This window comes from Ammospiza caudacuta, chromosome 11 (genome assembly GCF_027887145.1).
Source record: "Ammospiza caudacuta isolate bAmmCau1 chromosome 11, bAmmCau1.pri, whole genome shotgun sequence".
Lineage (NCBI taxonomy): Eukaryota > Metazoa > Chordata > Aves > Passeriformes > Passerellidae > Ammospiza > Ammospiza caudacuta.
In genome coordinates, this window is record NC_080603.1 from 19,906,158 (window position 1) to 19,932,902 (window position 26,745).

The 26,745-nt window shown below is 44.9% G+C and overlaps 2 protein-coding genes across 2 annotated transcripts in view; both read left to right on the forward strand.

The window, feature by feature from the left end:
• Window positions 1-3,998, forward strand: part of MCF2L2 (MCF.2 cell line derived transforming sequence-like 2) — a 150,752-nt gene extending 146,754 nt beyond the window's left edge. Inside the window, exon 34 of the mRNA XM_058811891.1 lies at window positions 454-3,998. Coding sequence (XP_058667874.1) covers window positions 454-554 — 101 coding nt within the window. The 3' untranslated portion in view covers window positions 555-3,998. The remainder of the gene's footprint in view (window positions 1-453) is intronic.
• A 1,039-nt stretch (window positions 3,999-5,037) lies between these two features.
• LAMP3 (lysosomal associated membrane protein 3) lies at window positions 5,038-23,815 on the forward strand. Its single transcript, XM_058811864.1, has 7 exons — window positions 5,038-5,146; window positions 5,747-5,851; window positions 11,602-12,320; window positions 13,436-13,558; window positions 16,249-16,306; window positions 16,841-17,008; window positions 19,685-23,815. The coding sequence occupies exons 1-7, from the start codon at window positions 5,038-5,040 to the stop codon at window positions 19,822-19,824; spliced, it is 1,422 nt and encodes a 473-aa protein (XP_058667847.1). The 3' UTR covers window positions 19,825-23,815.
• The last annotated feature ends 2,930 nt before the right edge of the window (window positions 23,816-26,745 follow it).

Here is a 26,745-nt window from a genome sequence, read left to right on the forward strand (position 1 = left end):
GAAAGCAAAATCTGGTACAGTCATTCCCTGGGGATCTGCGATGGAGAGCTATCAGCACTTTATTCTGAGTTACTGATCTCTTTTGATCTTTTTGGTCAGTTTAAGTGGAGGAAATAATTTTTTAACCTCAGGATTCTTTGCTGTGGTGTAAAGGGAGTTTGGTAATTGCTGCTACTTCACCTCCACAGCAGGTCAGTCCTCTCCTCACCTGCCCAGCTATGGCTCTCATTTCACTGGCATGTCCAGTGCTTCAAAAGAAAAACAACGCCAGGCACACATTACAGTTACACACCAGAAGAGCCTCACTTGCCTTTTGTGAAGGAATTAGAAGAGCAGTAGAACTGTGATTTTATTTTCTATTTTATTCCATGCTTTTAAGAAAGAACCTTAAGACTGTAGATGAAAAATCCTGTAGACACACTGTAGTGACAATGTCCATGTCCTCCTTTTCAGACACGTACAACGATTCCTGCAGCACAGCCTCAGTAGAGTCAGACACGAAGGAAAGTGAGGTGGCCAAAAGCTTCCCAGCAGAACAGAGGGCTGGCAGCTGAACAGCAGGACCAGCCTTCCTCAGGACCCATCCACCTGTCTTTATCTTGGGTGGACACTGGATCAAAGTTGCCTTCCTCACAAGCTCCAAGGTTCATAATTCACTAAAATTTTGTCAACATGAACAGATGAGAACTGTGCTGTCTACCTGGCAAGCTGGGAAAAACAAACTTGAAAGGAGCATTAAACATCCAGAAAACATCACACGTACCTTCAGTATTAGAGGAGAAAAATGCTTCTTGCATTGATTATCAAACTGTTTCAGAAGATGTGGCCTAAATTAGGTCGACAGCAGAGCTGAAGAGTCTCTATGCACGCACCTTTTGGCAACTTTGCTTGAGCACCACATCACTGCAGAGGGGCACGTGGTGGTTACGAGTCCTTGCTCCACCCTGGGGTCACCTGGAGGTTTTTCCATTTGCTTGCCTCTGGCTGTGCCTTCCCTGTCCTCCTTAATTCCAGCTGATACATCATCACAAATGTGCCCTTCTTGCTGTCAGTCAACACCAAAAACACCCCACTTGAGGGTGGCTGTGGAAAGGAGACTCCTGGCTGGGACCATCAGCAGCAGTGCCATGGCCCAGGAAGGCCCTGCTGCACACAGCATTCCACACCTGGCATGGTGCAGGTGGCAGCTTCTGCCTGGGAGGTGCAGGGCTAAGCAGGGAAGTAAAGACATGTAACAGCTACGTGACAAAGAACACTGAACTCTTTTTACAGTCTGAGTCATTCCTCTGCCCCCTCTACAGTCTCTGGTTGCTGGATCACAACCCTTTGCACTTGGTGCCGAGAATTCAGTTGAATGCCATTTACTGTCACATGTTTGAGTAGACTGCATGCTTTCCTTGTGTGCTGGGCTATGAGTAGATACATTTCACCCCCCCCATTTGGAATATACTTCAGCATTGCAAATAGGCAGTGAGCATTAGATGCTCCAATGAATGGATAAAGTGTTGTTGTTAAATACTTCTTTCCAGGACGTTTGATGAAAGGACTGTACCAAATCTCTGCCACATAAGGATGTAATGTATAATATAAAGTGATTACAGATGTTATGATTCCTATAGAAGCCATTAGCTCATTTAGAGCAGCTGTTAAGGCATGAAGGCATTTTGATGGTAATTGGGTCTTAGGTCCCACAAAAGCTGCTAGTACTGATAAATACTGCTAGTAAAGATAAATAGCTAAACTAGCTATTTAAACTAGCTGCTAGTAAAGATAAATATTGACTAAGAGCTGCAAAGAGGCAAAGATCAGTCTGGTAAAAATGAGCCCAGACGAAACTCAAGAGTGAGTGAGTGGCTTTCACTCTTAGGGATGTTTTGTTTAACCCTCAGACTAGTGGTGCTTTATGTAAATAACAGAGGGCACTAAAAGCACTAGAAATGGAGAGGAAGCAAACCAAAACCCACTCTTTACTAAGTGAGCCTTTGAGCAAAGCAGTAGGTGTGTGTGCCATTTCTGCTCTCACCTTCCCAGGGACTCGAATGTTTTCCTTTGTGTCTCAGTGGAGGCTGGTGTTGCAAGTACCTTAGTGTGGGAGTCAGGATAGCTGTGGAGCAGGCAGATAGTCCTGTTTGAGAAAAAGCCTTGGAGCAGGAAAAGGGTTAGTCAGATTTTTTTTTTTTTTTGCCTGTGAAGACTTACTGCTTGGTTCTAAGTTGCAATGTTGTGATTGATTCCCATGGCTCTTCTAACCCTCCATATCTAAACTCTGTGATTTTTGACATTTTCTGTTCAGGACTAAAGAACCTTTCTGGAAGCTATTTTTGTTCTACAGAGGTAGGAGCTTGCCTGTTTGTGTTGGTCATTTACCTCAAAATTGACATGTAGGCTCTCAGGAACACGAATCCTCTTGGTCTACTGTGGTTATCAGCATCCTGCAGGAAGAATTGATTCCTTTCAGGCCCCTGAGGAAATATGCAGTGACATTTTCTTATAGTGCAATTACTTTATCCTCTCTCTAAAATGAATTTATTCTGGTTTCTCTATTACTTTCAGTAATTTTTGCACAGGAACAGTGCTGCTGTCTACCCCTGCCCTAAGCATAGGAGAGGGAAGGGCTAGGGAGCTTTGCACATTAGTGAGTATAGTAACCTTTTGTGTGTGGGAGAAGAGAGGGAAGGGTTACCCTGAGTGTATGAAACTGCCAAATTGAAGATTTGTGACATTGCTGATGGATGGAAAAACAAAGGCGCAACCTTCTGGCTTTGCTGAGACAAAATGGGGTTTGATGACTTTTTGAGTTTTTTAAATAGTATGCAGGACAGTCTTTTAATTAGTGTATTTCTGTCAAGCAAAGAGATAATTAAGGGAATGACTCTCCATGTACAGTCTAGAAGATGATTTGGTAAAGTCCAGCAAGACTAATGTGTGTTAGGGTATGCTTATTCTGTCTGTAGGTCTTTGACACCATCCTATTCAGGTAGATGGACCTAAAAATCATAGTTTTCAAATAAGGATTTCATTTCAGTGTTGTTTGGAGATGCTCTAGTGACCATTTAGAAGTCATTTAAAGGTAATGGTTGTGACTAAGATTTGGCTGTAGAAGACACCAGATCCCAGGTAAATCTGTGCTGCAGCAGCCCTTGCTGCTGGCCCCGTGCCTGGCTCTGCTCCTGGGCCTGGGCTGGCCACACCTGCCCTCCAGCTGAGGGTTTGCCTGGGCTCTCTGCTCTGCTGCTATTCTGTGAAACTTCAGAAACTTCACATCCTCAGAACTGCCCCCAAAAGTGCCCACTCAGGTGTGGGTGGGCTGCAGAGTCCTTCCCTGGCACCAATGGCCACCAGAGACGGGCAGTTGCACGACACACAAGTCTTGCTTTTAGTAAACCAGGTTAGAGTAGAATCAGGCCTGATCCTCTCCTCTCACCTGGAACCCCACCAGGTGGAGAACCAGACCAGTGCTTGTTGTCTTGAACACAAACAGCTGCAGCCAAACCACTTCTGAGCTCTGGCTTTCCTCGCCAGTGACAGCAAAGCTCTGTGTGTGTCATGTTCTGGTCGTGTGTGTGATGAGAAGCCATTTTATTATCTATGATTTTCTTAGAGTCTTGATATTTCAAACAGGATTGGGTATGAGAAAGGCCATGTGCTTCCTTTCCAAAAATACTCAAAGACTTCAAATATATATATATGTGATTAGAGATATATAAGAATAATAAGAAAAAAGATCCAAAATGTGTATTTCTTCTTGCAGCTGGACTGAAATAGCTGCTAAGATTTTCTCTCCCCAGCTGAGAATTGGTACAAGTTTGTTTTCTTACATGATTTCCATGGTGTTGATAATGATGTATTTGTATATTGTGACTGATGAGAGATAATCAGACAGGGAAAGAGCACAGAATTACCTGTCCTTTTTTCCAGTCAATACAGAATGTATGAATTTATTACAAGAAAAAAAGTGTGCAAATGAACTTCCTGTAATTAGGCCATTCTGACCTGTGTAGAACCACAATTTGTTTGAAATTTATAAAAATTATAACTAGTACAAAACCTTGTGGTTGATGTCTCTATATGAAGCAACAAGTAAAATGCCTTTTTTTTCTATTTGAAATACATGAATTATCAGTAAAGGCACATTATCAGAGCTGAAAAAAATTGACATATTTGTCCAATATAAGAGTAACTTGTCTAACACACGTATCAAAAGGCAGAGTAGGGTTTTTTCTATTACCTATCTCCCTTAATCGTGTTCTGAATCGCTGGGACTTTTAGGAGAGTGCAAAGGTTCACACAGACAGAGAAAGTCATAGATGAATTTATAATAGTTACTCCTGAGATATCTGCATGTCTTTCACTGCCAGTGTTCATTAGGGAGTGTTAATTGATCCAAATACAAGCTGTGGATCACACAGAAAGGCAAGCAGGTGAAAATGAGAATGCAGACAGACAGTGCAAGTAGAGCAAGATAAACTGGACCTGATTTCATGCAGTATCCAGATTTCACACTTCACCTCACCTGACTCTTCAAGTCCTTGCTGTCACCATGTTCCTGCAGCTGATATTGGCATGAAGAAAAGAAGAATTAGGAGCAGCCAGGTGCCAACGTGGGGGCTGCTTTGTTCCCTGCCCAAGCAGGGCTCTGGCAGGTGCCCAGGGCAGGGGATGCCAGGGCAGGAGTGAGTGAGGCTCTCCTGCTGCACAGCCCGGCACTGCAGCCAGCCCTGCCTGCATTGCTGGGCTGCACATCCCAGCCCTGCCTGCATTGCTGCTGCTGCACATCCCAGCCCTGCCTGCATTGCTGCTGCTGCACATCCCAGCCCTGCCGGCACGGCTCCTGCCCCGGCCCGGGGAGCTGTGCAGGAGCCCTGTGGCTGACACTCATGCACACTCACTCACACTCGCAGCACTTGCTGCGGGTAGCGGGGGGGAGCGGCGGGGGCAGGACGGGGCGGGGCCGCGGTGACGCTGGTGGGCGGGCAGGTAAGGGCGGGGCCCGCGGTGGCCGGGACAGCAGAGACCAGCGGGATGGTAAAGGCGGGGATGGCGGGAGCTGTGGGAGGGGCCACGAGGGCAGGGGGCGTGGCTGGGGGCGGGGAAACGGGTGTCCAGATGGCGGGGGGCGGGGCGGCAGGGGTGAGCTGGACTGCGGGTACCGGAGCTGTGCGTTCCGCCGGGGGGGGGGGGGAAAGGGGGGGGGGGGGCGTGTCCCGTTCGAGAGTCACGGTAGGAGAAGAGCTCGGCGGGGAGCTGCTGCGGGCATCCCCCTTGCAGCACAGAGCTCAACCAGCGCCCTGCAAGCTGGGACCACCTCCCCAGATCCCAGCGGAGATATTATTAGCAGCCAGATCCCGGCGGGAGATATTATTAAAGTGCTCAATCCCCTTGTGTCCAAAAGTCTCTTTGCGATAGTCGCGCTTTACGGCCCCGACCCTTTTACGACAGTCGTGCTCTACGTCAGTTTTACTACAGTCGCGCTTGACGGCACCTTTTGCGACAGTTGCGCTTTACGGCCCATCCCCTTTTACGACAGTCGCGCTTTACGGCTGGTTTTATGACAGTCGCGCTTTACAACAGTTTTGCTTTACGACATTTTACAACGGTTTTTCTTTGCAACATTTTACGGCACTTAACATTTTTTACTTTATTTTTTATATTTCTAATAATTTAATTTTTTACTTGTTTTTTAATTTTTATTTTAAATTTTTCTATTTTTCCAAATTTTTATTTTATTTTATTTGTTGCTGCCCAGAGCAGCTCAAGCTGGTGATTGTGGTGCTGTTTGAGCATCCCCAGGACGAGCGAAGAGAGGAGAACCTTGGCTCCGCCCTTCAGAAGGGTGATTCATTATTTGATGGTATCTGTTCTCTTTAAAGAAAATGAGCCATTAGAGCTATACTAAAGGAGGAGCAAGGAGACATCAGAACCCTGGAAAGGAATAAATAATTGCACACTCACACCAGTCACACTAACACCCTTGCAAACTACTCACTCACACTCTTGCACATTACTCACACTCTTGCACACTCACACCCTTGCACACTACTCACCCTTGCTCACACTCATGGACACCCCCTCACATTCTTGCACACTTATGCAAACTTGCTCACTCCTGTGCACGCTCGCACTCTTGCACATTACTCACACCCTTGCACACACACTCTCAGACCCTTGCACACTCACTCAGACCCTTGCACATAACTCACACTCTTGTACATTCACACTCTCTCACACTACTCACACTCACTGACATTCTTCCACACTCACTCACATTCTTGCACGCTCACAAAGACCCTTGCACACTTACTCACACATTTGTACACTCACACTCTGACACTTGCACACTACTCATGCGCACCCACTCACACTCTTGCACACTCATGCACAGTTGCTCACCCCCGTGCACACTCTGTCATACTCTTGCACACTACTCACACCCTGACTCTTGCACACTCTCTCACACCCTTGCGCACTCACTCTCACTCAGACCCTTGCACATTACTCACACTCAGACCCTTGCACACTCACACTCTTGTACACGACTCACACTTGCTCACACTCATGCACACCTGCTCACATTCTTACACACTCATGCACACTTGCTCACACTCGTGCACACTCAGTCACACTATTGCACACTACTCACACTCATACCCTTGCACACTCACACCCGTGCCCACTCACACTCTCGCACACTCACACTATGTCCCACTACTCACACTCTTGCACACTCACACCCTTGCACACTCACACTCTCCCACAACTCACACTCACACAGACTCTTGCACACTTACTCACACACTCACACTCTCTGACACTCTTGCACACTCACACTCTTGCACACTACTCACACTTGCTCACACTCCTGCACACCCACTCACACTCTTGCACACTCATGCACACTTGCTCACACCCGTGCACACTCGCTCACAGGGCCCGGCAGCACAGGATGGTGCCCGTGGGTCAAGAGCCCGTCTGGGGCTCTGCTCAGCCCTGTGTTACCTTTAGCCAGTGCTCTGTGGACACAGTCACACCTCTCCCTTCTGTGCCTTAACATAAAATATGCAGTTTGCCCTTAAATAAAGTATTTTCTGAAGAACACAGGGGAGGCACTGATTTACAGGCTGTAACCCTCTGCTGGGGCCCTGTGCACCAGGTTCTCAGACAGGGAGGGAGATGCATGAAGCTTTCCCTGACCTCGCAGAGCTCCAGATCTCCTCCCAGTCAGCCCAGCAGTCACTTCTCTTTTCACTTTCTTTCCTAACCATCATTTATTTCCTTCTGCGTGAATTTACAGGCGAGAGGCACAGGTCTCCCCCTCTCTCTCCACCTCCTTCCCAGCCATGTGACTGAGCACTCCCTGCAGCCAGTGAAACTTTTCAGTCAGCAGCAGAGCTGGGTTTGTTCTGCACCAGCTCCCGGGAGAAGCAGTGCCTCTCACAGCCGTGCTGGCCATGGGGAGGAGTGCACGGCAGCTCATCTCGCTGACCCTTGCCTGGGGTGAGTAACACCATCATTTCTACCTGGAAAATGGGACATTATCTCAGTCTAGTTTCCTTGCAGTCAGGACAGCACCCAACAGAATCAAAACTTTGGACAGTTTGTTGCTAACACTGAGGGTGCTTTCAGTAAAGTCCCACTGCTAAGAAATAACCATACCTGCTGTTCATTGCAGCTGCTGTACCCTCAGTTTGACACACTTACTGTATCAACCTGTTCTGTTTTTAAGATACACTTCGTTTTTGATGTTTTCCTCTGTATTTTCCCTTGAACTCTTTTGGTGGCATAAACTCTGTGTGAAGGAGTCAGTTCCAAGCCTTGTTAGAAGCAGACTTTTTTGGCTTTGCTTTTTGTAATTAAAAATAATTTCCAGACCTGCAGATCTAACTGAAAATCTTGAGTGAGACAAGCAGGAAAGAAAAACTAAGGAAGCATTGCTTGAGTCAATTTATCTGCATTGCAAGATGCAGAGCAGGATCAGGAAAGCAGGAGTGAGGCAGGGGCTTGGAGAAGTTAGGCTGGGGCTTCTCTCAGTGACAAACCCCATCAGAGTCACCATCTGATCCTTAATGCTGCCCTGTGAAAATCTGGGGAGCCATACACATGAAGGACATCTCCCAGTCACTGCTCAACACCTGCAGGAGCACCAAATTTGCCTGGTGAAGAGGACAAAATGTGATTTAATCTGTGGAATGGCCAAGGTTTGAGCTTGCTGTTGGCTGTGTTTTGCCATTGCACACGGAAATCACACAAAGAACAGCCCTGTCCTCCTCCCAGTCCATGAGCAGGGAAAGTGCCCAGGGAGTTGACCACAAGCAGCTCCTGCTGTATCTCTGCTTTCCCATGCCTGCTTCAAAGCCAAAGGCTGCTGAAAGAGCCCCAAAACATAGAGATGAAAGGGAGAGCAAGATCAGACTGAGTAGCAACACTAATAATTCAGTGGTCAGCAATCACTTTTGACCAGAAAGAACTTGTTTCCTCTGTTCTTTACCCGATTTTGATCTTTCCTTTAATAATTTGTTGTGATGTTTTATTAATGTCACAAAGTTAAGTCCTTCTATGCAGACAGGGAATGAAACATAATTAGTGCAAATCAACACTGCTGGGCAGCTGAACAGATGAGTGTGGTTTGATGAAAAGGGGATGAGTGTCTGTCACACACCCCAGCACAGGCTGAGAAATGGCACATCTGGGCCATGGCACTGAGCACTCAGCTTCCTGCCATAACAGCTGGGAGCACAGCAGCGATGTTCTTGTGACCAAAACCTGTCACCAAAGCATGAAAAAGGGATCTCCAGGCCCAGACAGGGAACAGTGAATTTCTGAGAGCTGTGCTGGTCCGTTTCTGGGAGCTTGGGAGCTTTTTCTGGAGCATTGCAAGGAGGCTGTTAGGGCTCTCACACAGCCCTCGGCATCTGTTACACACAATTTTGGTGCTGAAGTGAGACAAGGGGACTGCAGCTGCTGCTCTGGGAAGATACACCCCAGGGCACTTGCATCCCTCAAACAAAATGTTGTTTATATGAAGTTTTGAGTTGGCTTTATAGAAGGGGGGAAAAAGGAAACTACTGGGGGTGCAGAGCTCCACTCCTCATGTTTCTGTGGTCTGTTCTGTTCTGCTGGCAGAGCCACAAAAGGCAGTGCTGGGGGAGTTGTGCTCTCAGCTGCTTTCTGAGCTGTGCCAGGTTCCCAGAGAGGATCTTGGCCATGCCAAGGAGCCACAGAAGCTTTCCCAGCCTCAGCTGGAGTGTAGGTCAGGGACCCATGGGCCCATCTGCCCCTTCACCCAGCAGGGCCACCAAACCTCCTCCAGCAGCCACCCAAACACAGCCAGTGCCAATGGGGGCAGCTGGAGAGTGATCCCTGCCATCCCTGGGGGCTGATGTGGCCAAATGCCTTTTGGGAAGCCCAGGCCAATGGATTTAGCAGTGTGGCCATCACACACTGGCATTTGGCCCCAAAATTCTTGGAGGAACAGTCTGATAGTCACCCAGTGAGCAAGAACCATGGGCCATTCCAAAGACATTGCTGGCTTCACCCCTCAGGTCACCCTGTCCAGCTGAACAATGAAAAATAATTGGGTTGAAATGACCTTTTGAGGAGTTTTATTTAAAAGCTATGGGTGGCATTTTAATGTCACTTCAATATTTCTTTCTACATCTGTGTAACCTGGTCAGTAATCAAAAACAATCAGTGAGCTGAAAACGAAGACCTACAGACAATTTAGGAGTAGTGTAAATTTAAATATGGATTGTTTTACAGTCTTAGAGGGGAAGAAAGAGTGAAAATTGCAACTTCTTCTTTCTTGTTTTTATCATGCTGATACACTTGGATGCAGCTACCCATAAGTGGTGCATGGCAACTGTTCTGGCTTTCCCCTGGCCCCACAGAAGGAGATCAGTCATCTGATTAACAGCTCTGCATCAGTTGTGGCAAAGCATAGGGGAAAGGGATAAAGTGAACGAAAGTATCATATGAATTATGCATTTTTAGGTTCATTTTGAGAAAAATCACAATATTTTTGAGGTTTTTCAACTGTCTCAAGTTGCATTTTGATGGTAACACCTAAAGTGGCAGTCAGGTGTGTTCTGTACAGCTCAGAGTGAAACCCAGGCAATTTTAGGAGTTTGGAGTATTTACATTTGCATTTCTGCTCTTCTCCAGCATAGCCATTTTAAAGGGAAAATTGTGGTAAGGGTTAAGATCTGTGCATCTTCTCTTGTTGCTTTGATTTTTATCTTGAATTTGATTCAAAACCCAAGAAGTTTTATTATTCTTACTTTACATGTATCTGAAAATGGTTAGATTTTTATGAATTCAGCTATTATTGAAGATCTCTGTTCATGATGAGTGACAACAAATAAATGAATAAGACCTTGTGAGATTTCAGCCATTTTCACTCCAAATGTGCCTCTGGCGTTAATGTATCCTGATATTCTAATCTCAGCAGCCTGCCTGCCATCAACTTTGACACTGATTCATGAGAAATTTCGTTGAAAGAAGCAGTGTACAGTGAACTCAGACATGTTGATGCATTGTCTGTGGAGCTGTACTGCTGGGAATATGAGCTATCTTGGACTTTTGTGTCCCTTCTGTCTCCAAATTGGAGAATTTATATCTGTCCTCCCACTATTTTAGGCAGTAAAGCATTTAACTACCTCTACCTTCATGTACATCAAAAAATTCACAAACATCAGTGATTTATTTCTTTAAGTTGACCTTGTCTTTCCAGAGTCTTGTTGCACACTCACAAAGACTCAAGCAGAAGAGTTGTGACATTCAAATATTCTGCAGTGTACTTTACCACTTTTTGTTCATTTCTGTATTTACATTTATGAGCCAGATTTTTTTTTTTCACTTCTGCAAGGGACATATTTCTGTAAATGTTACTAGGTGGAAGCATAATTTTGGTGCTGTAACTATTTCCTGATGTGGTCCAAAATGCTCCTGGATTATTTTTTTTGCACCCTAATTTTTTTTTCTCATTTCTGAAAGCCCATCACTTAGAGGGACGGTCTTTCTTTGGGTTCTTCCAGGAGGAGGAACTCCAGGGTTCAAACTGACATGGCTGCAACAAAATAAATACCTGGAATTTCCCTGTTCCCAGAGTGGTTTCCCAGACTTGTGAATCACTGTAAGACCATGGCACTGCTTACTTCCTTCACACACACAGACACATCCCCATTCCCTACACTTTGTTGGTAAGAAACCAACAACCCCTCTGGCTGCTGCACCCACTTCACCTTCTTCAGACCTCAACAATTTGCTTCCAGCAAATCCTGCTGAACTACCTCCTGCAGGGAATTCTTGTGCTGCCTGGGGATTGTGCAAGGTCTGCTTCCTGAGTGTGTGGAGAGCTGGGAGCCAGTGTGCTCCCCTGGAATGGGAATACTCAGAAGCTTAGGGTGTGAAGCTTAGGGTATTGGTATCTAGATGTGGATAGTCCTACAGGGTGTCTGCCTTCATTCTCCTATCATGACTGGAGTCAAATGAAGAGTGAAATTGTATCACCCATTTGATAACAAAGCCAGTGCAGGTATGTTGTGGTTATCAACATAGAAGTGAAATGTAAAGGTTTCTAGACTACTGACTTTAGTTTCTTTGCAGCATTTTCCTCCTGCTTTGCTGAAGTGGCCCTGGGGGTTGAACTGTCTCCAGAAACCACATCCTTCCATCAAATGGCTACTTCTGCTCAGCCACTTTCCTTTTATCATTCCTCACCCGATCAAAGCACCAGCACAGACCCTCTTCAAACAACACCCACAAGCCACAGAACGACGGAGCAGACAAGGGAGCAGCTGCAGGCAGCACCAGCTGCAGGCCAGCCCACGGCAGGAGCAGCACCACCATCCCCAGCCCCTGCAGACAGCCCCAGCACGGCCGGCCAGGCTGCGACCACGGCGGCGCCCTCGCTTACAGCTGCAGCCAAGAACGCAACCTCTGCCCCTGTGTCCTCCACCAGGCACGGCACGGGACCACGGGTGACCACAGCAACTGCAGCAGTGGCCACCAACACATCCCTGAAGCACGAGACAGCAAGTAGCCAGGGGACAGCTGCCACCAGCACGCCGAGCGCCGGGCCCAGCACGCGGACACGGAGACAAACAACAGCCACGGGTGATCCAACAGCCACGGCCGGGACCAACACAACAGGCACCCCTGCAAGGACACAGACAGCTCCCACGTCCCCTGGCAGCACTGTGAGACCCCCTCCCACCCCACAGCCCTCTGCCATCCCCACAGGCACCTACACTGTTTCTGATGGGAACAGGACCTGTGTCAAAGCCGTCATGGGCTTGCAGCTGATGGCCCGAAATACACAACAGGTGAGGGGGAAGCTGAGCTCTCTAGTGACTTCAGTCATTAGCTGGAGTTTATTCTTCCTCTTTCCAAGCCATTTTCAGAATTAGCTCCTATGATCAAAATAAATGGTTTGCTGCCAGTCTAAGGCCTCTCATGCCCCAGTATCCCCGCTGCTGTACTTTGGCCTGTGTGATGATGATGCCAAGGAGATGTAAAGGTGCTCTCTTACTTCAGTGATATTTGTGTGGGAGCAATGCTGGGGCAGGGGATCAGCCTGCAGAGTTATTTGTGCTTCCCACAATGGGAGGTTGGTTAAAATCTGAACTGACTTCAGGCAAGAGCTTGACATTGTGAGTTGGAATGAAAGCAAGAAATTGCCAGTTCACAGACTTAGATTTAGAGGTGGGCTGTCCTGATGCTGATGTATGGACATTAGGATCATGGGAACTGCCAGGTCGTGAAGAGCTGCTCCTCTCTCCTAGAAGTGATCCACTGAGAATGATTCAGTAAAAGATGCCATGCAACCTGAAATGGCAAATGTGTCCCTCAGGCTTAAGTTTTTGTTGCCCCCATTAATACACCATATAAGAGCTACATCCTCAGGCTCTGGAGTTCTTATGGCATCCCTGTTACGAACACAAATACTCATGTTTGATATCTGAATATTTGTAACATTGCAAGAGAGACTAATGTTGGTAAAGGTAATTTTCATTCCTTGTCCTGTCAGAAGCCAGGAAGGGAGCAGGATTCCCAACCTCACCAGACCTCAGTGAGATGTTGATAATAACATGAGGTACTCCCTCTCTGTAAATTACCACTCATACTCACCTGACTCTGCCTGAATCATCAGTTCACTGAATGAACAGAAACCAAATATTTTCTGCCAGCTTAATGCACAGTTTAATGCACTGGAACAGCTCAGTGATGTGTCAGACAACCACCAGTTCTGGTTTGTAAGTGGGGAACAGCCCTGGCAGGCGGCAGTTTGGCTGCCACCACCACTAGCCTGTTCATTCAGCCACACAGAGCCTGTCTGGGGGCATAAAAAGGGCAAATCTCTGTGTGTTTTAAAGTTATTAAATCTCTGCATGTTTGCTTTTATTCATCAGCAGCCCTGCAATGTCTCTTTTCTCCACAGGAGCAGATGGAATATGTGACTGTCAACCCCAATATGACAAAGATATCTGGAAGCTGTGGGATGGTGCAGTCTGAGCTGAACTTAACTTTTAGTGGAGGATTTGTAAACATCATCTTTGTAAAGGTAATTGTTGCATTTAGAGGGAAGGAGTGTTTAGGACTGGAAAGCAAGAACAAAGCTGCCTTTGATCCAGCTTGAGCTGTGGGAAAAGGCATTTTATCTATCTCTGTGATCGTTTTCCATCTGTATATAAGGCATGGTTACTCCTTCCCAAAAGGCTAGAACCAGAGAACCATGCTTTAATTAATTCAGATTGGAAAATACTTCTGGAGGCTGCCTGTGCAATGTTGTGCTCACAGTACAACAGACTTCAGTGTTAAATCAGCTCTGTTTGAACTTTCCATTTGGAAGGGAAGAGTAAGCACAGTTCTGTGCCATCCTCTGACAAAAGGTGCCAGAGAGCAGTGTTAAAGCTGTCCCTCAAGGAACACAAAGCCTAGGAATAGCCAAGCAAAATCTGAGTCTTTTTTACATAGGTAAAATTCTCATGGTAGGGGGGGTCAGATCTGCTGTTTGCATGGGAGTGGTGCTGAGGGAAAGGGTTTGGGACTGGAGTCCCTGTGCAGGAACAAGGTGTGCTGAGAGCTCTGGCTCACTGTCAAGTTGCTCTCAGCCATTTGTGCCCCCTAAAAGCCAGCTGGGGTTGTCAAATTCAAAGGACAGCCTGTGCAGTTTAAGTGCCCAGGAGCCATGACACATCCACAGCTGAAAGAGTCAAATTTCATCTAATTTCTGAGTGGAGAATTCCAAACAAGTGAACTGCAACAACAAAATCGTAGGTAAGTGGCCTTAAAATGCACCACACCAGGGAGACCTATAAACACACACAGAAACTTGGGCAAGATGAGAGATCCTGCTTACACAGTGGGAAACTGAGCTTTGTTTTTGACATTGTATCTATGAATTCCATGTTCCCCACTGGGGCCACACCACATGCAGGTGTGGCTTTAACGCAAGCTACCAAGAGTGCTGCAGCTTTTACAAGCACAGGAGAAAATCCCTGAGTACAGCCATCCTCTTGCTAAATCAGGGATTTGCACACTTTGGAAGGCAGCACTGTTTACCTGAAAGCTGTAGGGGCTGGGTGATGATGCCAGCAGAGGTAAAACAGAAATAACACTGTGAATAAAGTCATTTATGGGCAGGGAGGAATGGGCAGGAACATGGCTGGATCCCATCAAACTCTGGCAGGTGTAATGAACATCAAGGCCATGTCCTGGAGCTCCACAGCAGCTGAGAGCTGCATCTGGCCATCACTGCTGATCTGTGTCCTTCAATTAATCAAGATAAATGGCAGTCTTGCAGCCTGGTTCCAGGCTCAAATTAGAGACAATTAAGAAAAGTACAAGTGGTCAATCAGTCATTTTCATAAAAAGTCCAAGAGAGAACAGCAAATTATACCCCACATGTGTCATTAATTCTTGAACAGAGAAAATATTTTGATTAGTAGTCATCTTCATTTTCACTTGTAGCTAAAAGTTTTCTAAGAGGTACAGAGAAAAAGAAAAGTAAGGTAAAAAATGAAGGAGCTCCTTCAAAACAAAGGATCAGTTCAGACTTTGAGTGTTTGCTTTAAATGTGTGCTTCCTGCAACAAGAGGAGCATTTTTGGTGTTACAAGAATCCTTAGGGAAAGGCTGGGGATTCAAGTACCCACGAAAGCTCCTAGGTTGCAGCAGTGCTAAGGAGAGTGATGTGAACCTTTAGGAGGTGCTTGACCTGCCTTGGCCTGAAAAAGGTGGTTTTTGGCACAGCATTAGACAATGCACCCTCCACTTAAAGATAAGCCTCAAGAGCATAGCAGGGCTCAGCTTGGACTGCTTTGAAATTCAAGTTAATAAGAAAACAGTTTGCTGCTGGCTTTTTGTGTTTGGTCCCCACTTGTGGCCGTCCCTGTGGGAGAGGAGCAGGCTCAGGCCCTGGGGCTGGGGTGGCAGAGGAGAGGGGCTGGTTCAGTGCTCACCACTCCAGTGGCCTCTGTGAAGGGCTTGAAAAAAGGAAGTTGTGTAACCAACGCACAAGATGTGAAGTAGGAGCAGGTGTTTTCCCCAAGCAAAGTTTTTAACCGTGGCCAAACAGAACTGCCATCCAAAAATGGTCATATTTATGTCTTTAAGTTGGAATGATGCTGAGAACCTCTCCTCTGGTGCATTTTCTTTCTTCAGTTTTCCCCATTCCATCCTACAAGTGCACAGGAGACATTCATGCCGTTTATCCACCAGCTGCACTCATGAATCCCTTTGTGCCCACAGCAGGAATTAAAGAGGGTAGCAGGGCTGCTGCATGAGGCATCACATTTTACTGCAACACTGCTACCAGGGAGAAGCTCCCAGGGCTGGCTCTTGCTCTGTGGCACCCCAGGGGAGAGCAGTGTCCAGGCTGCACCAGGGTTTCAGGGTACATGTGGGCAGGACACCTGGCTGGGAATTTTGTTCTGTGCTGTTGTGCAAGGTGCTTTCCTTGCCAGCAATCTTCCTACTATTGGTTATTATCACAAGTATCTGAGGAGTGCCCAGCTTGAGCAGTTTGTGTAAAATGACACCTGCATGGCCCCATTACCTTGAACAGGTGATGCAGCTGAGATTTGGAAAAGAAAAAATATCCAAGAGAGTTGGTTCTTGGGTCTGAAAGATGATGCTTTAAAAAGTGTTCCTTTGGGAAATTCCTTATGACCATTCTGTGGAGGTAAGCTGTGTTTCTTTCCCCTGCAAGTATGAGCATGTATTATGAATAAAGATACATCTTCTTTTGCAGCAAGCTCCAAGTTACTCTGTCACTAAAATTGAGAGCAGAATACAGTTATCTTCTGAAGGTCAGTGATTTTAACCTGTCTTAATTTCATATCAAACTGTTCTGGGTGTGGGATAAGCTTTCAGATCTTTAAAACACTGGATTTTGCAAATACATGTTTCATCAAGCTTTCAATGCGTGATTCACCTAAATCTTATGGTATAAAAATGGAAGAAAAGGGGCTTGGCTGCAGTTACATCACTATTATTACATTTTCTTTTTGGTCTCAAAAGCTTTCCCTGCCCCACTCTTTCAGAATAGAGATTACTTCAAACCTTGCCTGCTCCTGTGAGAATTCTGACCCCCTCCTGCAGACTCAATTTGTTAAAATGTGATTTGAAGAAGCATCTGAAATTTTAGCCACTTTTCAGGCCTAAGCTCAGCTGAGTTGTCCATTGATAGTTAAAGCACTCATTTTAACATGCAAGAAGAATAAGTGATAGTTTATGGAGAAAATGTCTGTGCTTTATTCACTTCTGGGACCATTTTACCTCACGAAGATGTTGGTTCCAATGGAGTCAGTGTGGATTCTCTTCTGTCTCTCTCTGGCCTCCAGGTATGCTTTACTATGCAGCCCTAAATGAGAAGCTGTTCACAACAAAGCTGGGGAATTCCTTTAAGTGTGCCAGCAGGCAAACCTTCCCCTTGGAGATGAACTTCCAGATCCTCTTTGTTCATATGCAGCTGCAGGCCTTTGACATTGTGGGTGACCAGTTTGGAAAAGGTGAGTAGAAGGATACTTTTCCACCCTTCCCAGATCTACAGCACTCTGGTGGCCTGATGGATGTAATCTGCTAAATTATACCCATACACATCTCACTGCTGTTGTCTCAACCTTTCCTGAGTCATTTCCAACACAGTGCTAATACCTATGGAGGATGGAAAAATATCTTTCCCTCCTGCATTCAGTACCTTCTGTTTCACCTTCTCATTAAAAATGTTCAGCTCTACAGCCAAAATTTTCTTCTTCATCCATTTTCTCCTGGAACAAGCAGAGGTGTGTTCACTACCAGTGCACTGCCCCCCCAACGTGCAAAGTTCATTTCCAGGTCACTGCTCTCAATATAGCCAGATTTCAGATTTTAGCTATTCTAAAAGGCTCCTGATACTCACTCAACTGCAGCAGCAAAACTGCCAGCTAATAAGAGATATTTGTGAGTGCAGGATGATATTTTCAGAGCAGCTGTGTCTAGACATGATGAAATGTGCTCCTGAGGAGGAGCACAGCTGGCGCACTCCCAGCTTCAGAATTAAACATGATGCTCATCTCTTCAGTTTGTCTTTTCTTGGAGAAGTGCCACAATGAGGCAATCAGGTATCTCAGTAAAAGACCAGAGGGGAGAACTCAGTGGGACCTTGTGATCTCTTTCAAGTTGTCCATTTTCTCATTTCTGTGGCTTCCTCCCAGAGCATTTCCATACAAGAACTCAGGTGCACAGAGGGGCTGACCAGCTCTCCAGCCCTTCAGATGCAGCAGTAAGACATTTTCTCTTCTGCCACTTGTCTTTCTCTGTGCTTACAAAATATTGCCCCTGTATTCTTTTTACTTTAGATCTGTGTTTTGACTCAGTTTGGCTCTACTTGACCAATTCTTCTGTTAGGTCACCATTTTGGTTACCTTCTCCATTCTAAAAGGAATATATTGGGAAACAACATTTGGGGCTTTTTAAAGACATAGTCCTTCTCCACACTGAGAATCCCATCTATCCTGTCATTCTGTGGAGATTTTTTTTCATGGAATAACAATGAGCTGGAAGAACTCATGGCATCCCATCTGGTCCCTGCATTCCCATTCAAATGTGTACAATGAATGATATTACTTATGGGATTAGGTATGGTCTCACCTTTAGGAGAGACTCAGCTGAGAAAGGTGCTCTCTGTTCCTCCCTCTCTCTCCAAGTCAGACTAATCTCTGCTAGTCAATACCATGTACAAATTTAAATTAGTTTTGCTTTTAATCAGAGAGCTGAGAAAGCAGCTCCCACCTCTGAAATAATTCCCCTGTGGCTATAAAACAGTCATGAAACTGTGGTGTATTGGCTGCATATGCAGATTCTGAAAAAGAAAATCCCCAGTGAAGGAATGACTAAACATCATCAGCCTCCTCCCCTCAGGAGTCGCAAGACTGATAGTTTCACTTCTGTTGCTCCTGATTTGCTTATCTTTAAATGGGGAAGAAAAAGAAAACATTAATGGTCACTGGTTTCAGGTTCCTTACAATTTTGTACAGATTACAGAGGTTAGATCAATAGCTTGATCTGTTTGAGTCTAGAAATCTTTAAAAGAGCCTTCTGTACTTCATTGTATCAGAAACAGTTTCCAGAGTTCATAGAGTTCAACATTCCCAATGTTTCATCAAAGCAAAATGGCCTATTCAAACATTTCTGGCTTTTACAACACTTAGATGCAAATACTTTTCAGCTCATTTAACAGCAGGTTACATTAACCAGACAGCTTTTAAAAGGCAACCTCTAATAGAATGCTCATGCTGCTGGCTTTGTGGCATTGCATCACCATCTGGATTAGAGCAGAAGAGGATCAGACTTTGGGAAGAGCCATGTGGAGGCTCTGGAGCTGTGAAATGATGCCATGGACTCCACATGTTCCTTGGGCTCATTGCCCACTGACAGTATAAAATTCCCATGAGGGAGAAGCCCAAGCCAAGCTACAACCTGTGCCAGCACAGTCATGGAATAAGAGTAGAGGTTTTGATCTCAGAGTGTTGTCAATCCTGCCTCAGAACAGTCCCAGGGAGTGAGGGGGCACAGTGTGGTGGATCTATCCTGGCTATAAACTGGGTTTGCTGCTGAGCTGGGATGTGCTGTGTGTGGGGTTTAGCTGTGGGGTTTTGCTGTGGGGTTTTGCTGTGGGGTTTAGCTGACCACACTGCCCTGCTTAGAGAACAGTTTGCTCTGCAGTTGCCACTCAGAGCAGCATTCCTCTTCACTGGGAAGAGGCAATCTGATGTCACACAGGAGCAGTTTTTGACCATGCAGGATGTCTTGCTCTTTATTTTCAGGCTGGCACTTTGTATTGTGATGCTCCCATCTACTTTTGGGAAGAAAGCCCCTGCTGTGTGTGTGCTGAGTGGTGAAACAATTCCTGCAGATGTGAGGGATAAGAGCCACTCTCCAGGGAAGCACAGAGCTACTGCAGAAGGGACAAGGATGGTTTTCTTGAGATAAGGCTCACCACAGATAAAAAGTGTAGTAAATATAGTGTAGTAAGTATAGTATATATACTATATAGTAAGTATATAGGAAAAAGAAAGAAAAAAACTAAAGAAAGCAAGGTTTTGAGAACTTCTGGCTTGTATTTGCCAGTTTTACTGGAATGCAGATATATGGTTTAGGAGTGTGGTGTTCTGGTCTAACATTCTCTGATCTCCTTTTCTTTTCAGAAGAAGAATGTTTTCTTGATAGAAACAGCAAAGTAGCTCCCATTGCAGTGTGCCTGAGTATCCTGGGATTGTTTATCATTGTGTTTGCCACCTTCCTGATCTCCAGGAGGAAGCCACAGAGAGGATATGAACGCATCTGAGGTGCCCCTTTCCTTCCAAGTGTGTGCAGCAAGCAGAGAAGTCACGGGAGCTTTTGCTTCTGCCTGGCAATCTCCCTGCCCTAAAGCCACATTTTTAAGTGAGATGACACTGTGTGTTTACAGCTAATGAATGTTTCTGGAAGGAGTTCTTTTAAGGTGGGAAGGAGAGAACTCACACCTTCTGCTTTAGGCTATTCTTAGCATCTAATTTAGATGTAGTCCAAAATGAGGTGCCTAAATTCTCTCTGTTGTTAACAAAGGAGGTCATTCAGATCACCTAAGTCAGATTCCTAAAAATAGCTTAAAGCAAGCAGTATCACTATCCCCCAGAAAATCCATCAGGTTTGTTAATGATGGTTAGATTTATCAAAAGATGTAAGTCTGACCTTCAGGTGAATAAACCAGAGGCCCACAGCTACAGACAACCCTGCTAGGTGAGAGCTCACTGAAAGTGAGTGCCAAAATCTCAGGGGAGTTGTTAGTGTGACTCCACTCTCAAGCAAGTTCTCACCAGTCCTACACACAGTTACACTTCCTAAGCTCCTGGGGTTCTCCCACTAATGCAGAGTGGTAATTGTGACTCTTACCCTGGAGCTGAAGATGTTCCCGGTCTTGTGAGAGCTCAGGAATCCCCCATGTGCAGTTCAGACATGGACCTGTCACAGTGACCACACTGAGCCCAGGAAATGTCCTCTGCTGGGGCAGCAGGGTGGTCCCTTAGTCCAGGAAGATGCCACACTCACTGGAAATGCCTGGGATTAAGTGGCCACCACTGGGGCACCTGCATGAAGTCCATGAGAAATGGAAATCCACTGATGCTGTATGGTCAGGGTTTCAGTGGGAAATAAAAGCTTCCACAGGCCTAGGACAAACTCTGCCCAAAAGTGAGTGTTCTCCAGTATGCTCACAGCTGAGCAGCTGGATTTTCATATGGAAATAATCTGGAGTTGCATTAAAGCACACTGATATATTCTGTAGGCTATTTCCTGCTGAAGCAATGATGAAGGCATGAGAATAGTAATTGCTTTTGAGATTTAAGTCCAGCTCATGTTCTTTGTTGTAAGAAGGCAAAGTTCCTTGTCACAAAAGATTTACATGAGCAGAAATGTGCACATACAGACACATACACATGTGCACATGCCACACAATCTGCTCACTGAAGCAAATGACATCAAGATGATAAGAAATTATGTACAAAAGCATTTGCAAAAGAGAAAATAATATTCAGTAAGAGCACACTTCCTCCAAGGAGTTAGGCTAATGGCTTAAATTTTACTAATAAAAGTTTGGCCTGGAAAAGGGCTGTGGAATGGCACTCATTAAACAAAAGAAAGATGAAATCATAGGCAAAAATGCCTTGACAGTTTAATCTGTATCTAAACAAAAAGGAAATGCTGGGAGTTAATTTAATTTCTATGAATAATGGCCCAAATCCTGCACAGTTATTAATGGTGATGAAACTTCACTGGATTTTCACTGGATAAAATTGATGGTTATGTCATATCAGATATTCCCTTAAGTATTTTAAAAATAGTTTTGATATTTTACTAATATTTCACCATTGCAAGTTTATTTATTTAAATGAAGAAAGAAATTCTTCCATTCTATGAATTAGAGATGTTGGTCTGTGTGAAGCAGGAAACATGGCCATAATGCTCTATAATCAGTATAATATGTAGCTGTGGAAGTAATTACCATTCTCTAGAAATGTTCCCTTTGAGTCTGAATGAACCAATAAATAAGAAAGATAAAGACAATTTTGAAGCACTTTTACACTTGGAGAAACATCAGAACCAGCTGTGAGTACAGGAACAGCTGAATACGTTTATAAGGTAAAACAGCACAAGAATAGGACACCAAACTTTCAAGCCTTGAATACAGACACCATGATTTGGACTGTATTCAGTTGAATACTCAAATCAAAATGTAACTATTTCAATTATTCTTTTGCAAAAGGGCTCCAGCATTGTTCATAATGCTTAATGAGCTTTATTGAGCTCATTTTCCCTTCCTCCTTCCCCCCTTAGCAGACAAGCAGCCACTGGATTCAGACCTTGGGCCTAATAAGATCCCTCTAATTCTCAGGGTTATTTAGTACTATGAATCTGTTGCTTAGAAAGCAGATTTTTATACTCAAAGCATTCACCTTATTTTAAAAAAGTGACATGTCTAGGAGGAAAGGTAAATGGCTGAAGAGCTTCCATTTGAAAATGAGCCTGTGCCTGCAGTGGGGATGTCGCTGTCCCAGTCTGCTACATGTGGCCATTTTAACAAAAGCTGCCTAAAAAGCTCAGCACATGGCCTGGCCCCAGGCTGTTCTGCACAGGGATCAGACATCTTTCCCTTGTCAAAGCTGAGTCCCATTTCACATGTTCTTTGGATTGTTGGATTGTGTGATCTGTGTTACTTCTACTGACATGGATATAGCATTTGCTTCTTCTGTTCTGAAAAATTGCTTTATGTTAATAGTCAGTCTTTTAAAAAGTCTGATATGAGCATGAGGACAGAAAAGAGTTACTAATGACTGCTAATTCTGTGGTTAATATTGTGACACCTGGCATTTTTACTAGTGATGCACAAATAACGTTTTCCTCCATAGGTTTTTTTTCTTTCTACAGTGAATCAACATGTTACTATTGAACAATGTTTGGATTCAGATTTATCTTATTTGTTCTTATGCTTTTTCTTTCTATTTTTTGTTTGCTATTTTTATGAAGCTGCATTCTGCCATTTGTACATGATTGATATTCTGGGCTTGCTCTAAGTGGCACCGGTGAAGTGCACGTGGTGCAAACCAATGAAATGATTGGATGCTCCCAGGAAATGCTGCCAACATGCAGCAAAATTAATCCAATGGAGTTAGTGCTTTACAGCAGCAGAGTATCCATTGGAGAAATCCTTACTGCATCAGGAGATCCCAGCCTTGAAGTGCAGCCTTTCTCCCTTCTGTGGCCCAGTCTCACCTCCATCCCTGATCCCAAAACCCAACCAGCCTGCAGCAGGGATGTGTCAGCATAGCAGGGAGTGTTGCCTCTCCAGATTTAATGCTGAATTAGAATCAGACAGCCCATCTTCTCCCTGAGCTGCTCTGTGCAGCTCTAAAAGCTGATGCCCCTGTTTATTTTCTGCCAGAATATAGGAATATTTTAGCTGGCACTTTTTAACCTAATGGAGTGGCTTTGAGGTCTCCCTCCTACTGGGATGACTCTAGGGTAATTCCGACTTGCTGTGTTGCCTGACTTGCTCTTTTGAAAATCTTGTCTGGGGAAGTATCTTGAGCAAAAAGTCCCTGAAAGAACACCATACACAAGGAGGACATTTGGTAAACTGCTTGCACACTAGGTGGGCCATAATGGGGCAGCAGGGCAGTTTTGGCTTTAGGAAGAGACAAGGCTGCAGCTGGGTCCCAGAGTGACTCAGCAACCCCGGCTCACTTCTTCCCCCAGCTGCAGGCTCAGACCAACCCAGCCCTGAACCAGAAGGTGCTGATCAGGGTGATGTGATGTGCTGATGTTGTGGTACATTGATGATACATCCACCAGGGAAGCAGAGCTTAACTTCAGTGCAAGTGTGTGCTGCTCAGGAGGCCACGGGGCCATCACAGGACTAGGAGGTGAGCACATCCCCACATCCTGATGGCTCCCTGGTGCTCTGCTGCAGCTCCCATGCCAGACCATCCCCGTGGTCTCTGCACACCCAAGACAAAATGAGGGTATCCCAGAAACACAATGATGTCACACGTAGACAAGTTGCTGAGGAGTTTAAAAAGCAGGGTTTAATTTCTTTCAGTCCTTTCTGTTCTCTGATGGACAAGCACAAATTAAGAAACAGCTGTTAATTCAGATGAAAGAGGAAGGGAGATTAGATTGGCATCTTGAGTATCTGAACATGGCTGATCACTTCTAGCTTCCTATAATGTATAGCTGCTAAAAATAACTTGCTATGACAAGTAAGATATGCTCTTTATTTTTCTATTATTGGTGTTTCTGTAATAAAGGCTGTATTTAATCACTAGAGTGTGCAATGATTTTATCTCTGAAATGTCTGAGTGAGTGTCACATGATGAAGCGAAGGTTCTTAGATGGACTGCAGGAAAGCAGAAGACATGGTAAAGATGGGGAGAAAAAACAATTTGCTGCCAGCAGCTGATTGAGGAACTTGGCTGTTGGAGAAGTGCCAGTGAGGGCAGCATTGAGGCTGTAACTTCCCTCAGGGATAAAATACCAGAATTATGCTTCACTTAATTTCTGGTGTCAGTGCACATCCCTACACGATGGATAATTTAATGTCACAAGGTGAAAACTTTGCAAGCCCCTTTGTTTGTCCTTCAGAAGAAAATCAGGGCTGCCTGGAGAGCAGGGGCAGTTTGCTCTGCCCCTTGGCACTTGCTTGGCCTGGTACAGTGTTAAATTTGATGCCAGGCTTGCACCTATTTAGTGGCAGGATTCCTTACTTGTTCATGTTTTAGAAGCTGGTGAATACACACTTGTGTGTGTGAAGTAGGCCCACAAAGGCTGCTGGTGTTTCAAAATTCTTTCTTGACAAGGTTTAGTGGTAGATGGAGGAAAAGTCAACTATTTTACTTAGAGGCAAAAAGTCCCCATCTATGAGTCACACCCTGGACTGTCCCAGAGGGACTAAGGTTTGGAATTCATTGAAGAAACCTTTGCATCAGAATATTTAGAAGAAAAATGGAGGTGTATTTTTTAAGCATCAATTTGAACAAAATAACAAGCATGAGAAGAGAAAGATTTCTTGGAGTTAACCCTTTGTGACTAAGGTGACAAGACTTGGACACTTTTTTCCTCACGTCCAGGGCTGTGGCCATTGCATGCCAACAAGGCGGGGGATGTGGGTCTGAAGTTTATCTGCCACAGCAACATAACACTGCTGGGCTTTCAGCAGCATCCGGGCTTCCCCAGCCAGCCACAAAATGTCACAAAACATGTTTCTCTTTTTCTGTGAGCCTTACTGCCTATGGAATTGGTAGATCCCAAGTACTTTATAAAATTATAAACTAATTGACTCAGATTCTTAGCTATTTCTTCACAATTTCAGATAGGAGCATTTCCAACATGCAGAAACAAAAGAAATGGCTGTTGGGAAAAAGGAAGGTCAGGATATCCGGACTCAATGAGAGTCAGGATATGTGTGTTTATTAGAGGTGCTGATCTTGGTTTAGAACCTCAGTTTTACTGAGGCTTTCTTATATCACAAAAATGTTTGAAGATTATGAATCCTGAGTCCAGCCAATGTTTAACCTCATTTTACCAAGGAATGTTTTTTTTTGTCATCAGGAAAATGAATTAATTTTTATTTTAAATAAATAAAAAATAAATAAAAATACATTTTATTTTAAATAAATTTAATTTTTAAATTAAATGAATTAATAAAATGAAATATTTTTGTCATCAGGAAAATGAATTAATATTTCACATTACATTTTTCACAACCTGCTCATGGGAAAAATTGTTATGAGAAAACGACTCAAATTATTAATCAAAGCATCTTTTAAAATATGCCCAGCTTCCACAATAACATTTTTTTAAAAAACGTTGCCAATCCAACCTGTCCACTACATTGGTAGGTTCACCTGAGTGCTTCTGACTGTGGATGTGCACATCAAACATATAACTGGTATCACTGAGGAAATTATTATTTCTGCATTTAAGCTTTATTACACTGTACTTTCAAACATCTGCATGTACAGTCTGGTGATCCCTCTTGACTTTGCAAGCAAGCCCTAAAGGCCCTGCTGGCAGGATGCCTCCACCAAGAGCAGATTTGCAATGCAAATGAGTTTGCCACTTCCATTAGTTCTATTGCTAAAAGCCTCCTCTGCCACCTCTGATTTATGTACTGTAAAATATCTGTAGCTCTCCCCAATGTCCAACAGTTAAACTACATAAAATGCTGCCATCTTGTGTTTAGAGACAAATTAAACATGACCTTTTAAAAATCTGGATTACGAAAGGCAAAAGTAGGATCTACACTGTCAGCATCTTATGTTGAAGAAGATTGGAGTGAATGGATTATGGAAAAGTGGAAGTTTCACTTAATAATTTAGTTTTTAAAATCTCATCCTTAGAGCAAGTGCTGATCCCTCTTGCAGTCAGGGCCAAGGGATGATTTCCCCAAGCTGATCCCGTGTCTGTTTAACCTACTTGAACCTTCCAGTCACTGGTGTGAGGGGTCACCATGGCAAAGTAAAAATAGCAAGAGTGGAGCAAGCAGAGACTGCCTGCATACTGAAGATGCTCTTCATGTAAGAAAATGCTTCAGAGTATGGAGAACACTTAAGACACTAAACACTGCCACTACTACAATTGATAGCTTGTGTATTCCTGTAGTGAAAAAGCACAGCAGCTTTGCTTTTTGTAATCAACAACTGGAAATACTTGTTTTGACTGTGCTGGGGCCGGGCAGATTTAGCAAGGCTCCGCACTGGAGTGGGCTGGGCCTTAAACTGATAAATATTGGGAACAAATCCTTCCCTGTGAGGGTGCTGAGGCCCTGGCACAGGCTGCCCAGAGCAGCTGTGGATGCCCCATCCCTGGAAGCACCCAAGGCCAGGTTGGATGGGGTTGGCACAACCTGGGCTGCTGGAAGATGTCCCTGCTCAAGGGAGAGTAATGTAATATCATGAGCTTAAAGCTCCCTTCCAACCCAAATCTTCTGTGGCTTGCAAAGCTCCAAAGCCTGAGGGAGCAGAATAGATTCTGACGCTTTCTGATCCCCCCGCTCTGTGACCTCCTGCTGCCCGAGGCGGTTTTGATGCCGGACCTGGGGATGTTGAGGTACCCGAGGATGCCCACGCCCTTCCCAAGCACCCTCACCTTGGTGTATCGCTGTCCCATTACAACCCCAATATTATTCCTGAAGGAGCACGCTCAGCTGAGCCCGTGCACCCACAGGGCCGAC